The following is a 17,123-nucleotide window of genomic DNA, read 5'->3' on the forward strand; positions in this document are numbered from 1 at the left end:
TTGGTATTTTCGTGCAAAATAATGTGTTTGTTTTTTGTGTCGTACAAAACAATCAAGGAGATATGTCTTTTACAACTATACAAAATATAGTCGCAACTTGGGAAACAGTTTTTTCGTGGAACAGAGGGAATATTTTTTTTTTTTATCCTGACGTTGAGAGTCTTTAAGGATTCTGGAAATGCCTTCAGAACTTTGGTAAATAATATCAGAAAATCTTCCGGGTTTATCAAAGATGGACAGAGTATTTATTTTTCAGAGAAACTGATGCTTTCTGCTGAGAGGCACAAACTGGGTCTTGGTTTACTCAAAGGGCAGTGTAAGAAAGTAAATGAGATAGAGATAACAGCAATGAAAAGAGACACTTCATTCATTCAGAGCCACTAACTCCCTTCACTGACTCTGGCTGCTGGTGTCAATTTCCATAATAGAAAACACAACCAAAGAGTCAGTATGTTTATTGAATACTATATTACAGATAAGAAATAATGAGCGCAGTGGCTAAAGTGGCTGTTTAGAGTCACACTGTTTGAACCACAGGATTTCATATCACACTCTGGTTAACCAAATGTTCATGGTTTTCCATAATGGGTGTAAAACAAGTAGTTAGGACTTGAATGTTGCTAACTTGCACCATTTGAACAGACTTTTCTCGATCTGTGTCTCTGTTTCTGTAGCTAAATCTGTCTGAACTGGCGGAGTATACTGTATGACATCTCAACAACTAAGATTTTTAAAGCTGTTGCAGGTTAAAGCCCTGAGATAGCTGATTTAATCTTCACCAGTCTTCTTTGTGGGTGTAGAGATAGTGGTAATAGTTATAGTAATATTTGGTGAGCCCAGCTTGTGAGAACTTTTCTTACACATTAAGACCATAATACAACACAAGATGTTTCCACGGATATAAATCTGACACAGCTGGGTATAAAGGGTTGGTGTGTATACCGTATGTACCACACCTAGCTTTAGTTGTGCGGCTTGGATTACATACTGTACTGTACAAAATCTTACAGTAAATCATAGAAGAACAGAACGACTCTGGGCTCAAAAGAACAGATAATACTTATAAAATAAGACAAAAAAATAAAAAGACAAATAAATGCAACAATCTATTATGTTTCCTTCTTTGTTTAAATTAAAATATATATATTATTATTCGTCCTTGCAATCAGAGATTCAAAGGAGCCAAATGTCCATAATTGATTGAACTGTACAGCAAAATCTTCCAGAAGATTAAAAAAATCACTTAAAATGTTCAGGATTGTTTTTAACCTCTTGGTGTTGAGGAATTGAATTTGAATCTAACCTTATTTGGCCTGTTAACAACAATTCTTAATGATCAGTGGTGGAAAGTAAAGCTGTTCATTTACTCTGCATTTAAATAAATCTAACTTTTGCATTTCACTTTCATGGTTAAGCTCATCACAATGACTTTACCACCAGTGACAATACTGACCCCAGAAATGAATTTGAGCAATACAGTATGAACATTTATGGCATGTCAATTCAGACAGGGACAGTTCGGTGATTCATTGCCAAATTGAAGGTATATATAGACTTACACACAGGTAGGCAAGTATTGGTACAGATACAGAGTCATGGTCACGTTCCGGTGAAGCTGCATGGCAACTTTGATGATCTGGCAGGGTAGGAGTGGAAATAGGCTGGTAATATACTGCAGACTAATGAGATAAATAGGGAACAGGTGAGCAGGTGGCTGGGGAGGAGGAGGGGTTACTGCAGGGCAGATGAGAGAAAGTGGTAACCGGGACAGAGAGGCAAAATGTGACCAAAACACTTGCTTTGTACAAGATTAAAGGAATATATGTCTCGCCAAGAGTTTGATGATAAGACCACTCTCATATCTGTCCAGTAAATGTGAGGCTAAAGCCAGCTTAGTTTAGCATAAAGACTGGAAACAGGGGGAAACAGCTAGCCTGTCCAAAGGTAAAAAAATCTGTCTGGCAGCACCTCTAAAGCTCAATAATTAACACGTTATGTCTCGTTTGTGAGCTTAGTGGTGCTGGTAGACGGATATGAGAGTGGTATCGATCTTCTCATCCAATTCTCAGCAAATAAGCACATTTACCAAAATGTCAAACTATTCCTTTAATTTAGTGACAGTCCAGTTTCATGAGCATATATCAGTGTGATGTGTTGAAGAGCTGATTGTGAGTGATCGCCATCAAAGAAAGTCGAAATTAGAATATTTTAAACCTCTCTCTAATCACTATGCATTCTGAAATTAATTCATATGAAATCAATCAATCAAACTGTAGGGAAACATGTTTTCCTTACGTGGTCTATTGTTCATACGTGCACACATCTACCTTCAGTTTGTCTGTGACCATACAAGGCGGTGTTGTTTTCCTCCACAGTCGTCTTCAGCACCTGAAATAAGCTCAGTGTTTACAGCAGTGAGACTCGCACTGATGGACTGCAGACCCCGGTCCCAGCAGATTGAAATCTAAATATTGTACTCCCAAGGATAAGCAGTATATAAGAGTTATGGGCCGTTGTTCATTGCATCAGTGTGTTAAGCTCACCTACAGCACATTCACAGGCGCCTGGGCAGAGCTGAGAGTGGGAGCTTATTGTTTATGTAGGACTGCTTTCAGAAACACCTCGGTGGCCAAACCAAACACGACCTCATAGGAAATACAGTATATCTTCAATGTGAAAACTCCAAACTACTGGAAGACCAGAGGTGGAATGTAACTAAGTACATTTACTCACGTACGGTACTTAAGTACAATTTTAAGGTACTTTTATTTCACTTTTACTTCCATTTTATGCTACTTTATACGTTTCAATACATTTCAGAAGGAAATATTGTACTTTTAATACACAACACTACATTTATCTGACAGCAGGAGTTACTTATCTTCAGATTACTCTTTTACATATAAAAGTTTGGCTAAGTATATAAAATACAATACATTTTTATATATTAAACCAGCGATGCCTAATCTTTTTGGCTCGTTGCCTCTTGTCATGTTTCACAAATCTATGAGTTGTTAGCAGTTCCGCCAAAGACACATTTCCCCAAAAACTTCTTGCATGGTTTCATTTAAATAACTGTTATATTATGCAATATTTTACAAACAAACAAGTCCAAAAAAATTCATTCAGACGTCATGATTGACAGCTGTGATTGACAGCTGCTCTGAGTGAAGTAGACGCGGAGCCAGAGGCTAACAAGCTGTGGCCGTGCTCGGCTCGTGATTGGCTTGGCCGGGTGTGTGGGCAGGACCTTGATACTGCGGCTCCACCCCCCCAATCACTACTGCACAGACTCAAGATGGCATCACCAGTACCTTTGGCTTCACTTTTGTACAGTAGGAGGAAGTGGAGACGCGTCGTCTATCTTTATATACAGTCTATAATTGGTACACACACAGAGGGAGAGTGACTTCATTCTCTGCTCAGGTAGACATTACCCCACTATACCTTTACATAGCAATTAGATGTTGCCAACTATATTAATACTGTGATTATTGTATAGTGAAACTAAAATATATTTTGCCGATACTTTAGTACTTGAATGCAGGATTTTACTTGCAATGGAGTATCTTTACATTGTTGTGGGCCTATTTTCTATTTAAGTAAAGGATTTGAATAATTTTGCCACCAACAGAGTGTTCCTGCACGTTGAACTGAAATCTGTTTATTATACAAGCAGTGGAGACATGACACATCTGTTCCTGGCAGAGGTTTCCTCGCTCCCTGATCCCTTTGGCAGTAAAGTCGACGGTTAAAAATACATGTACAACCTGTGCACTGCATGGGATACCAGACCTGGCCTCTTCAAGTCCAGTTAGCGGAGCTTTCACTGGCATCCAGACACTCTGTGGACATTGTTCTGTTACATGGGCTGGCTGAAGGAGGACCTGTGTGGCAGGACAGGGTGTAAATGACGCACACACACACGCACACACACATACACACACACAGACAGGGGCCCTGTGGTCACAGAGGAGCCCTGACTAAATATGGACAGGCGCACTCTTGCTGTATCACAATCACAGGGGAATGCAACAGCTGATTATCCCCTCTCCCCCACCGCCTCCAAACCCCATCTTTCCTGCCTAGTCACAGACACAGACCCAGACTGTTTTCTTAAGCTGAATCGCAGCGTCTCTTTATGTTTGTCTGCATACCTATTACCTATTACTTTACTCACTACATTTAACCCGTATAAGCAAATCAAATACTCGTCCAAATGGTGCACAACTCTGCTTGAAAACAGCAGTCTGCATGCTGATTTAGCTCCTATCACCCACCGTCCGCTTTAGTGCCGCTGCTTGCCGTTAACAGTCAGAGATCACAGATCTAGGTCCATCTTGCGTCAGCAGGGGTGTCAAATGGTTCCACGGATATAAATATGACACAGCTCATAAGCAAGTGCTTGGGTATAAAGGGTTGGTGTATATATGTACCACACCTAGCTTTAGTTGTGCGGCTTGGATTACATACTATACTGCTGATACGAGCATTTTGTGCGTAACATTTGTAAATAAAGTTCCGTTATGACCTCAGCTCAGGACTATTGATGAGACTTCTGTAGCTATTCCAGTAATGGAAAGTACATTTACTCAAGTAAGTACAATTTTGAGGTACTTGTACTTTCCATTTTATGATACTTTGTACTTCTTCTCCACTACAATTCAGAGGGAAATATTGTACTTTTTACTCCATTACATTATTTGATACCTTTATTTACAGATCCAGATTAATAATACAAAATATAATCAACAAATAGATTATGATTGATTGATCCCATGGTGAAATTCACAAGCTACACAGCAGTAAAAAGCTCCACTTTTATCCACTGCAACATTAAACTTATGAGATGGGCCATTCTGCATGAGTCCTTTTACATCTTGTACTTTTTGAGTGTGTGACCTTTACTATTAACAGTATTTCTACACTGTTGGATTGCTACTTGTACTTCAGTAAAGAATCTGAGTACTTCTTCTATCACTGAGGTATTCCTTATGTGACCTCTTAGCAATGCGGCAATAATGAGGTTGCAATTAGCTTTTAATGTAAGTGTATTTTGACAAAGTGATTTGATTATAGTCTCAAACATTTAGTCGTCTTTTTATAGACACTAAATCACTCTTTCACACACGCACACAGTTGCATAGGCCCCTCCACAAAGATAAAGTGGCACATGCCAGAATGACTATTTCCTGCCATCTGCAGCATTCGGAGCAACTGCAGCATGACAAATAACAAATGGTTACAAAACAGCAGAACAGAAGAGCCTATTTGAAGAAAACACTTTAACATTTTGCACCTGCTCTAAATGAATGTTTAAGGTGTTCATAGCTTTGGGTGTTGAAGGCAGTTTCTCCCTCTCGTCACTCCTCAGTACAACAAGCGTCTCCCTAAAAGCCCTAAAAGCATAAAGGGTATTTAGGTCACAGTGTCAAATGTCATGTTTGGTTGCAGGAAAGCACCGGAGAACCAACACACACTGCAGCAGTTATACAACTTAAAGGGCCACGCTGGCTAATTTTCACCTGATTCCTTTTGCTCTATTGTAGGAGGGCATATAAATATCTGACAGACATTTCCAGAGTTTATCTCAAGAGAGCACCCCTGCTTCCTCTGTCTGCTTCCTAATAATAGATTACATAGACTAAACTAATCATTAAAACCACGACTACCAAAACAAATTTTCCACCATCTCGTTACGCTAAAAGCTCCCAAAGTTCTTAAATCCTTGAGACATATTAATAGTTAAAGGTCATTAAAAACTACCTGACTACCCTTTTTTTTATTTTACCTGTATATCTGGTTGTTTTCGCAGTTGTATTGTCATGAACTGAACCAATGTCATGCTCTAAGATGCCTCTTTGAACTTTTATATTCAATAAACAGTTGTTTTGTTTTTTTAAAGCTGGCATGGCAGTTAATACAGTGGCTGAATGATATACCAGAGCATATGGATGGAAATTACTGTTGGAATCAACAGCTGAACAATTGCTTTTGTGTATTCAGTTGGGAATCAGTCAAAACAATCCCCATATTAGCTCTGCCCCCTACCATGCTATTAGCAGCAATCCTGACCAATTTTAGCAACCACAGTGGAGGATATATTACTACACTGCTGACATTCTATAAGGACACACAGCTCAATAATTCTGGCTGATGGCACTGGTTGTTTTCAGTCAATGGTGCAGCATCAATTACATTTAGATAACTTTAGTAGTTCTTCGAGGGTTAAATCTGCTTTTCCTTTGCAATGCAATGCAGGGTTGAGCTCTTACTCCACTCTCAAGGACATGTGTCGGTTAGCACTACTCAAGTCTGAGGTTTCTTCTGCACATTTATGGTGCTGAGAGTTGTGCTGGTGGGACACACCGGTGAGGCATTGATACCGACACACTATGTGAGTTGTGAAAGGTGTTGGAGTAGCCTTCATTTAAGAATTATGGAGGCCACTGTGCTCTTGGGAACCTTCAATGCAGCAGAAATGTTTTTGTAGCCTTCCCCAGATATGAGCCTCGACACAATTCTGTCTCTGAGCTCTGCAGGCAGCTCCTGTCAGCTGTGACACCTTCTATAGACAGGTGTGTGCCTTTCCAAATCATGTCCAATCAGATGAATTTAGCACAGGTGGACTACAATCAAGGTGTAGAGACATCCCAAAGATCATCAAGAGAAAAGGGAGACACCTGAGCTAGTGTCATAGCAAAGAGTCTGAATACGTATGTCAATGTGATATTTCAGTTTTTGTCTTTTTAATAAATCTGCTAAAAAATAAAAAAAAATTCTCAGTCATTATGGGATTGGCTGCAACATAACAAAATGTGAACAGGTCTGAATACTCTCTGAATGCACTGGGTAATGGAGTACAATTATAATCTGGTATTGCTATTCCTACCCAAGTAAATGATCTCTGTTCTTCTTTCACCACTGTGTACTGCACTGAATACCCGTGGTGGAAGAAGTACTCAGATCCTTTACTTAAAAAGTACTCCTTCATTTAAAATTTCACTTTGAGAAAAAGTACAGAGGTATTATCTTCAAAATATACTTGAAGTATCAAACGTAAAAAAAATACTCACTATGCAGAATGTGTTACAAGTATATATTATAAACAAGTTTGGAAACTTGTGTTTGGTCGATAATTTCTCTGTTGTTTTAATGCTAATGGTCATTGTATTTTACATCGTTGGAAAGCCTGTTTATTTACCTTCGCAATGATGTCCAACTTGTAAGGATCATGCATTTGTGGGATGAGCAGCACAGCTGATTATGTGGGGAGCGCCCAAAAACAATTTGCCAAAATGCTCCGTCAATGCTAAACAGTGTATTCTCCTGTTGGTATTGACTCTTGTTTTGAGTTGATTGGTGGATTGGATGATTGAACTCTCTCAGTAACAAGGAACAAACAAGACATATTGGCAATTTTACACTTTATTAATTTAATACAATATGTCAGGAGCCTCAGTAGCGGGTGGAAGATCCATACGCAGCCACAACAGCCTGGCACCTCCTCCTCATGCTGGTCACCAACCTGGTCACACGTTGCTGTGGGATGGCGTTTCATTCCTCAGCCAGGATTCATTGCAGGTCAGCCAGTGTGGTTGTGTTGGTCACTCTAACACGTGAAAGCTGATCTTACAAGTGTTGAATTGGGTTGAGGTCTGGACTCTTGGCAGGCCGTTCCATTCTCTCTACTCCCACATTGTGGAGGTAGTCTGTGATAACCCTGGCTCTGTGGGGGCGAGCGTTGTTTCTTGGAGGATGAAGTTAGGTCCCAGATTGTGGAGATATGGGATCGCCACTTGCTGCAGAATCTCATCCCGATATCTCACTGCATTGAGATGGCCTTCAATGATGACAAGCCTTGTTTTGACAGTGAGGGAGATGCCGCCTCACACCATGACACTGCCCCACCAAAAGCTGTTACTCGATCGGTGCAACAATCAGCATAGCGTTCTCCGCGTCGTCTCCATACTTTGACCCTGCCATCCAACTTTTGCAGACAGAACCTGGACTCATCACTGAACATGACATTCCCCCACATGTTCAGGTTCCATTGTCTGTGTTGTCGACACCAGCGCAAACGGGCCTGACGGTGAAGGGCAGTCATTGCAGGCTTCCTGGTAGCCTTATGAGAATACACTGTTTACCATTGGCAGAGCATTTTGGCAAATTTTTCTTGGGCGCTACCCACATAATCAGCTGTGCTGCTCATCCCACAAATGCATGATCCTTACAAGTTGGACATCATTGCAAAGGTAAATAAACAGGCTTTCCAACGATGTAAAATACAATGACAATTAGCATTGTAACAACAGAGAAATAATCCACCAAACACAAGTTTCCGAACTTTGTTTTTCCAGTATATATTGATGCAATACTGTGTAAGCGGTATGTTACTGCAGATCGAAGTGGAGCTAATTTTAAGTACTTTGTACACTATTGGGTAGTTTAATCTACAACAATGCATTATATGTTTTGAAAGTAACTATAGAAACTGTAGCAGTCAGATAAATGTAGTGCAGTAGAAGTAAAAAGTAACATACTTTAAAATGTAAATACTCAACCTAAAATCGTACTTTGAGCTTTATTGTTGTCTAAAAACTATTTAAAACACACCAATGAGCCACACTGTTTCTCTGGGTGACATGTTCCTTCATCACCATGAACACACACTGCATACACACTGCACACACACTCACATACACCGTCCTGCTGCCGAAAATACTCACTAGAGCATTAGTTTTTAATTAAACCACCGCTGAAAATAATCCCCAACAAATGCACTATTTCCTCCTGTTTGAGTAACATTTTCTAAAAAACAGTGACCAGCTGTTTTAGGAAATTACTGAGCCTTTTTAAAAATGTAACTATATATTTGTGACCTGTTTTTAAAGATTTATAACTTCAGGAACTGACCCACAGACATGGTAGGGAAGCCCGAAAGCACTGACAGGCTAACATTATTTGTTTTGGTATTGTCATGGGATTTGTTGATAATGAGAAAAATGTAGAATAACGTCAACCTTATCCAGTAAGGGCCACTTTTCAGTAATATATGTTTTGTCAAATACACATTTTTTATGTTTTATTCATTTAGAACTACATAATACTCACTTCATAAGTTGTAGATAGCTGACAAAGTGAAATGGTGTGTTCCTAAAGTGTGTTTATGTGTTGTGTTTGTGGGGTATGATTAAGTTTTGAGTTGTACGATTGCCTTTGGGAGTTCTCTTCCTTTATTGAACCATTTCAGTGTAATTCTAAACATGTGAGATTTGAGGGTGTATTAGTTCCAGGAAGAGGACGGAGGTGCTGACTGTGTGTGGACAGGTGGAGCTCATCTATCTCAAACAGGGAGTCTCAGGAGTCTCTAATTGTTCCAGTGGGAAGCACTTTCCCCACTGAGTCTTCAAGTGGACCAGGGAGCTATTTTCAGCTCAGTGTAAAGTTACAGTATGTCAAGTATCCACAGAGTAATCACAATCAGTAATTCTCTCAGTTAATGTGCAGCAACAGCCTTGAACTCTCCGCATGCGGACGTCGGGTTTTTAGCCACGCTTGCAGTCTGTTAGCCGGTCACTTTGGTCCCGACTGAAATATCCCAACAACTATTGGATGGGTGGCCATGAAATCTGGCACATTGACATTCATGTTCCCCAGTAGATGAAGTCTGACTTTGGTGATCCCCTGACCTTTCATCTACTGCCACCAGCAAGGTCAAACATTTTCAGTTATCCAGTTAAATGCGTCTACTTCCATAAGGATTGGTACAAAGTTTTGGCATAAACTATATGAGGGATTGGAAATTTGGTACACAGATTTATGTCGCTCTGAGGATGACTTGTGATCATTTTGGTGATCCCTTAACTTTTCATCTAGCGCCACCGTCTGGTCAAAATTGTAATTTGTCCAATAATTTGTTCATGACTAAATACATGTAAAACTGACATTCCTGTACACACAAAGCTATACTTTGTGTTTAATGTTAATTAATATATGCTATCATTAGTTTTAACATGCTTAACTAATGTGGGGAACATAGTAAACATGAGCATTTTCATTGTTATAATGTTAGCATGTTAACCAACAGCTAGAGACTCTTGTTAATTTATGAGAAGACAAACTTAATAATAATCATAATAATAATGATAGGATGTAAATATTGCTACCATTAGTATTGTGAAAGTGTGCTGCCTCATTTTTGTTGTATTTACGGTGTATTTTATTTGAACTTATTCTGTTAGTGTACTGTAGCCTACTGAATACCAGTAGTGAAAGAAGTACTCAGACATTTTACTTAAAATTAGAAAAATACTCTACTGACTCTAACTAAAGGTTAATTTATGTACAGATGTATTATCTAAAACATACTTGGAAGTATCAGAAGTAAAAGTACTCACTATGCAGAATGGCAACACATTATATTATTGGATTATTATTATTGATGCAATGCTGTTTAATATAGCTGCAGGCTATATTAGTATTGTATCAGTATTGAGGTGGAGCTTGTTTTAAGTACTTTGTATACTGTTGGATAGTTTAATATATGTAACTATCATATGTAACTAGTAACTGTAGCTGTCAAATGAATACAGTTGAATAACAAGTACAATATTCTTATTAGTTATGCGTATGTGCTCAGATTCGTTCTGTTTGTTCTGTTTCCTGTTCAGAATTACATTGGTGTTGCATTATGGGTAAATCCTCCCAATGGCTGTATGCATCACTCCAGTGACTTCTCTCTTTCTCATAGAAATATGTGTGATGAGGAAGTCTTCAGTAACTTTCCAGCTATAACTCATTGTCTGGTGACAAAAGCATAATTTATTTCTGTCCATGTCCAACAGCAGAAAAGGACACCTCCTCTCTCGATAGCTAATAATACTAATGAGCCATATGACCAGCAGCCACCCAACCCTGATTGAATACTAAAAACAATCCCCCACACTGTGGTATTTTTGGTTAAACTATTTTAAACCATCATCTCTTAAGGTTTCACATTCAAGGTCAATACTTTGTTTGATTAGAAAGGTCAAGATCAAGGTCAACGTGCATTAAAACACACAAAGATATAACATAAAGGCATATATATATACATACTGTAGAACACATAATATAAAACCCCATGTTTAGAAATGCACATTATTTCACAATAATCATAGTATAGCATTCTGCCAAAAACTGCATTATCAACTAATTTCCATTGAACAGTTGCTCCTTCTGTAATCTGTAGATTATTTTCATGATTAATCAATCAATAGTTTAGTCTATAAAATGTCAGAAAATAGTAAAAAAAAAAAAAATGTCTGTTATACCTATCACAAATTTCCAGATCTCATTGAACTGTCTGCAAATTACTTGGGTTTTTTTTCCAATTGAAAGTCCAAAACCCAACGATATTCACTTCACTATCACATATATAAAGAAACACAGCCTATCCTCACATTTTAGAAGCTGAAAGCAGTGGATTTATGCTTCATCAAAATTATCATTGGTATATATTTATTTTCTGTTGATCTACCAATCCTTTCAGCTCCATGTGTGAGCCTGTTGGTTTGATTATGTTTGGCAGAAATGTGCCTTTAAACTGTTATTATACTCCACAAGGGTATAAAGTTTTTTGAAGAGTCTATAGAGTTTTGTAAAAACACAGGTGAAAACTGAGAAAGTGTGAAATTGTCATTATCATTAATTTTGTGGTTTGGAGCACTTTGAGCTGAGTTTGTTGTTATAGTAGTTCAACATTTTGGGAAATATGCTTATTTGCTTTCTTGCAAAGAGTTGAAAAGATCGACACCAGTACAGTATAAGACACAGCCAGCAGCTGGTTAGATGAGCTTAGCATAAAGACTGGAAAACAAACACTTTTTAAAAACAACAAGTTGTGGTTTTACAAGGAGTTATGTACTAGAACTATTTTTTGGTTGATGGATTTTTTAACAGATTAAACAAACAAGATATAATATGTTAATTAATGAGTTTTAGAGTTGCTACTAAGTGGATTTTGCAGTTTGGACAGAGCCAGGCTAGCTGTTTCCAGTCATTATGCTCAGTTAAGATAACCATCTTCTGGCTGTAGCTTCTTATTTAACGGACAGATAAACAGTGGTACTGATCTTCTCGTATAACCCTCAGCAAAAAAGCAAATAAGCTTATTCACCAGAATGTTGACGTTGATGAATTTGAAACAATAAACAGTGTTAGATAACAGGACAAATGTGTATATTTCCAATGCATGAATGGGGTGGCACCATATTACTGTAAAATCACCTCTTTCAGATTATGACAGTAACATGAAAATCAAACATCTGAAGGATTGAGGTAGTACCAGTGATTAATAAACTGTGTTTCATCTGTTCCCTCTGCAGGACGACCCATTCAAAGGCCAAGTCAGAGACAGCTGACCAGGCCTCTCATGCCTCCAACAGTGAGTCCAGCATCGCCAGACTGGTGGCCAAAGAGCTCTCCCCGTCCTTCTACCAGCCAGGTCAGTGGAATACCGCAGCATGGGAAATATGGCAACTTGAGGACTACTAACACAACATTACCTCTTTGGAAAAGGATAATACAGAAATAGATGTATTCAAGCAGTTATTTTCACCTGAAATTGGATGTCATAAATATTATTCTTGTAGGAGGCTCATATTTACCATCTTTCCCAAATTACATGAATGCACCACAAAAGGCACACCACAAACAAAATCCTCTCGTCAGCTTTATATTTGTGGAGTCAACACAAATGTATAACACATCAATATATTTTTCAGCTGGAGCAGATGGTATAGCATTAACATTACTTAATTACTGAAGAGAACAGCAAATATAAACTGATAATGCACAATGGTGGAATGTAACTAAGTACATTTACTAAAGTACTGTACTTAAGTACAATTTTGAGGTACTTGTACTTTACTTGATTTCCATTTTCTGCTACTGTATATGTCTACTCAACTACATCTCAGAGAGTAATAATGTACTTTTTACTCCACTAACTACATTTATTATTAAGATTACTTATACAAAATATAATCACAAATACATTATGATGTAATATTATGGATAAAGCTAGGACTTTATTGATCCCTTTGTGAAATTCACAAGCTAGTGAAGTAGTACCAAATACCAGCCATAACATTAAAGTGATGTACACATTAATGCAACAATAATTATAATGCAGTAATATAATATATATGATTCTGAAATGAGCCATTTTGCCTGATTAGTACTTTTACTTTTTGTACTTTACTGTAAGTGTATTTTGATGCTAATAGTAAAAAATTAAAATGCAGGACTTACAGTATACTTGTATTGGAGTATTTCTTTAGTGTTGCATTGCTACCTTTATTTAAGTAAAAGATTTGAGTACTTCTTCCACCATGCATGTAGTCTATAATGTGTCCCCGTGCATACCTCCAGCTTGAGCTAGCAGATCCCTGGCTGAGGCACGCCACAAGGGCAGTCGCGTTTGAATGTCTAAAAAAGGAACATCTTATTGGGTCGAGAGGATCATATCAGTTTCATTGAGAGTGGGGACACTTACACGTTCACACAACATCACACCAGCCATTTAGGAGCCTCTTGCTGTTTTTCTCTTGCTTTTTCCCTCAGCAGAGCGCTGAGACAGAAAGTCATCAAGCTTTCTGAGTGGCTGCACAAATTGTCTCACACTAATACTACAAATGGATGAAGGCTGGCTGAGTCCTGCTGTGCATTCTTTCATGAAAGATCTCTCCCCAAGGAGACAACAACGCAGACATACAGCGTCAGCGTGTGCACCATCTGCTTTGTTTGTACCGGGAAAAACAACAATTTATCTTCACAATAAGGATAATTCTGTTGATAATATATGGTTTCTTATTTTCAACAAATGTCATGAAAAGATCAAAACCAACAATGAAGTGATCCACTATCAAGTATTGTCTGTGTAACCAAAGCTTGATATACAGTATATTATTCCTCTGTGCCATAGAGCTCCATCGTTGTACAGAAACCATTAAAAACACATCAATGAGCCGCACCGAGGCCTCCCCCGGATTAATCCTCACTGAAAATAGTCCCCGACGAATGCACTTATTTACTAGTTACTCCTGTTTGAGTAATGCTTGTTAAAAACTACAGTTCCCAGCTGTTTTGGGAAATGGTATACCTTATGCTGTTTGAAAAGGAAAGTCATGTTGCCACAAATACTCACTAGAGCACCAAATGTGGAGTAATCCACCACTGAAAATAGTCCCCAACAAATGCACTTGTTACTCCTGTTTGAGTAACGTTTGATAAAAACTACAGTTCCCATCTCTCTTTGGTAGTAATTTATCTTTTTGAAAAACCCAAATTTTAAATTTCCAAAATTTAAAGATTTATGTCTCCAGTAGAAACACATCGGCTTGGGGCTGGCAGCCCAAGACGAGCTGAGAAAGTAACTAAAAGAATTAGAAATAGATAGAGATGGATAATACATTTTCGGCTTTGGTCTTTTCTTGGGATTTGTTGACAATAACTAAAATTTTGAATACCGACAGCCTTATCCTTTCATATTAAGATCTTCACTTTTACACTTTTACATAAAGATTTTTTATTTTTTCCCATTGATCTTATGGTGAAGTAAGCATCTTGTGAAAAATGTGCATCAACGTTGAGTTATTAATAAGGGTAGCTACCTGTAACTCTAACAGCCCCAGCTGCTTCCTGTGGTCACAGGAAATGAGTGTAGTTCAGGGAGAGAATGGCATGATTGATGATGAAGTAGATCTCCAAGACATTAAATCTCTTGTTTAGCTATTTCCTGATATTTTAGTCAAAAGAAATAAGTCTGGTTTGAGGATAGCAGGGGATTATTAAAAAGTCAGTTTCTAAAATGACGACCAGTAGTTATATTTCTTACTAACTAATCATGGAGGGGTTCTCCATGATAACTGTTAAACTAAGATAACATACTCTCCAGAAAACAGTGCTTATCATTTCTCTTAAGATATGGAGACAGTGAATGCCTCTAATAAACTGGTGTTGAACTGGTCTCACACAGGTCCTGAGTATCTGAAGAAGAGAGTGTTACTGGAGGCCGTGGAGGGAAGTGAGAATGCAGAGACGGTCATGCACGAGCCGCTTCTAGCCGAGGAGGAGCCCCTGCCCACGCCACCGGAAAGCCCACTCATGAATGAACTGGACAGCCTCATGCCTGGCTCGTCCCCAGGCCGCACCCCCTCCCCCAGCCCAGGCATCATCATCAAGGAAGACCCCAAACTCCTCAGACCAGGAAGCTGGAACGAAGACAAACCCATAAAAGGTGGTGGCAGTAAGGGGAGCAATAAACCCAACAGCAAGCCCAGTAGTCGCCCTACTACCCCGTCGACCTCCGTTTCTGCTCCCGCTCCCGCCTCGGCTCCACCTGCACCTGAGGGCGTAGGGGCCCCCGGCAGCCGTGGCCCCTCTCGCACCCCTAGCCGTCAGAGCAGCAAGAACGAGCAGGGCTCTGACCTGGAGATCAAGCCCCTGCAGAAGTTTGACTCAGAGGTGAAAGCTCCAGATGTCACTGCTGCACCTGTCGCCCCTGTAAGGAATAGCCTCATCCGTCCAGATGAAGAAGAAGCGCCGACCCGCGCCTCCAAAGTGTCCGCCAAAGCTGTCACCCCCGAGCCCAAAACCACCGAGGTCAAAACTGAAAGGGCTCCGTCAGTCCACGAACGAGCGCCGTCTGTCTCCGAGAACCAAGTGGAGTCCAGGGAGGTGAGCAGGCCGCCCAGCAAAGCAGAGACAAAGCCATTACCAAAACGGCAACCCAGCCCAGCTCCGTCCCCAAGACCTGCACCCAGTCCTGAACCTAAACCAGTACCAAAGCAAGTGGAAGCCAAACCCATTGTTGCCAAACCAGACCCGAAGGTAGAGCCCAAAGCAGAAGCCAGACTGAAGGCCATGGTGTCGAGCCCAAGTCATGAGGTGAATGCAGAGTCTTTGGAAATGGAGGTAAGACAGTCATTTTTCATCAAGTCACCTTGTCTCATCTAAGGAAAGCATTTGATTATGTCTTCTACAGTCTGTCTGCACATCCATCATTGCAGGTTAACTGTCCTATTCATTTGTAACGTTGCATTCTGAGGAATACACTCCTTAAGATTTGGTCACTCAAGACAATTTCTTCATTCTGATGGATAACATTATCCAGTGGAGTTGCTATGTAGACTGAAGGCTGGAATGTAGTGTAACATCTGTTGGGAAAATAAGCATCAAGGAATTTAGTGTTGCAAACGTTTATCTCTCTCTCCCTCTTTACATGACATGCACTTGATGTTGTCTGTAAATCCTAGCTTTAGTTTTACAGTGTTTTGGGAAATATTCTTATTTTGCTTTCTAGCAGAGAGTTAGATGAAAAGATCGATACCACTCTCATGTTTGTCTTTTAAATATGAAGCTAGAGCAGGAGACGCTTAGCTTAGCTTAGCTTAGCTTAAAGACTGGAAACGGGGAAACAGCTGGCCTGGCTCTGTCCAAATGTAATAAAATCCATCTCCCAGCACCTCTAAAGCTCACAGCCAAGATATAACGTGTTAATTAGGCTAGCTGTTTCCCCTTGTTTCCAGTCTTTATGCTAAGCTAAGCTAACCGTCTCCTAGCTGAAGCTTCATACAGTATTTAACATATTGACATGGTGGTGTCAATGTTTTCATCTAACTCTCAGCAACTAACGTGAAAAAGCATGTCTCCAAAAATGTAGAACTATTCCTTTAAGTAGTAATGTTCCCCTACCTCCAGCAGGAGGCCTTTTTCATGGAGGACATTTTGACATGTCACAGTAGGAAGAGCACAGGTGTAAACATTCAAAGTAATGATTAGTGAATTCCATTTACCTGCTTTGATTTCAGGTTCCAGGTAAACGCCCTTTTCACAGCAGCCATTTAGACATTTTTGTCACTGCAGTGTAAACACAGGTGTAATTAATAACATTAATTATGGCCCTGGTATCATAATTAATTGCATCAATTCCACCTGTGTCTACCCTGCAATTACATGTCAAAATGTCTGCTGTGAAACGGGCCTATTGTGCACGCTGGCTCGCTGTCACTCTCACCGGGACACTTGAACAGAATGTTACATCGTTAGTGTTATTAGTAACACCTGCGCTTTTCTTG

At 39.4% G+C, this 17,123-nt stretch overlaps 1 protein-coding gene across 2 annotated transcripts in view; it reads left to right on the top strand.

The window, feature by feature from the left end:
* Window positions 1-17,123, top strand: part of jph2 (junctophilin 2) — a 28,102-nt gene that overhangs the window by 8,228 nt on the left and 2,751 nt on the right. Inside the window, exons 4-5 of one of the 2 annotated variants that reach the window (XM_074643360.1) lie at window positions 12,369-12,487; window positions 15,023-15,960. In XM_074643360.1, coding sequence (XP_074499461.1) covers window positions 12,369-12,487; window positions 15,023-15,960 — 1,057 coding nt within the window. Of the gene's footprint in view, window positions 1-6,640; window positions 6,759-12,368; window positions 12,488-15,022; window positions 15,961-17,123 lie in introns of those variants that run through there. The other variant, XM_074643361.1, reaches the window with a different exon arrangement.

This window comes from Sebastes fasciatus, chromosome 8 (assembly GCF_043250625.1).
Source record: "Sebastes fasciatus isolate fSebFas1 chromosome 8, fSebFas1.pri, whole genome shotgun sequence".
NCBI lineage: Eukaryota > Metazoa > Chordata > Actinopteri > Perciformes > Sebastidae > Sebastes > Sebastes fasciatus.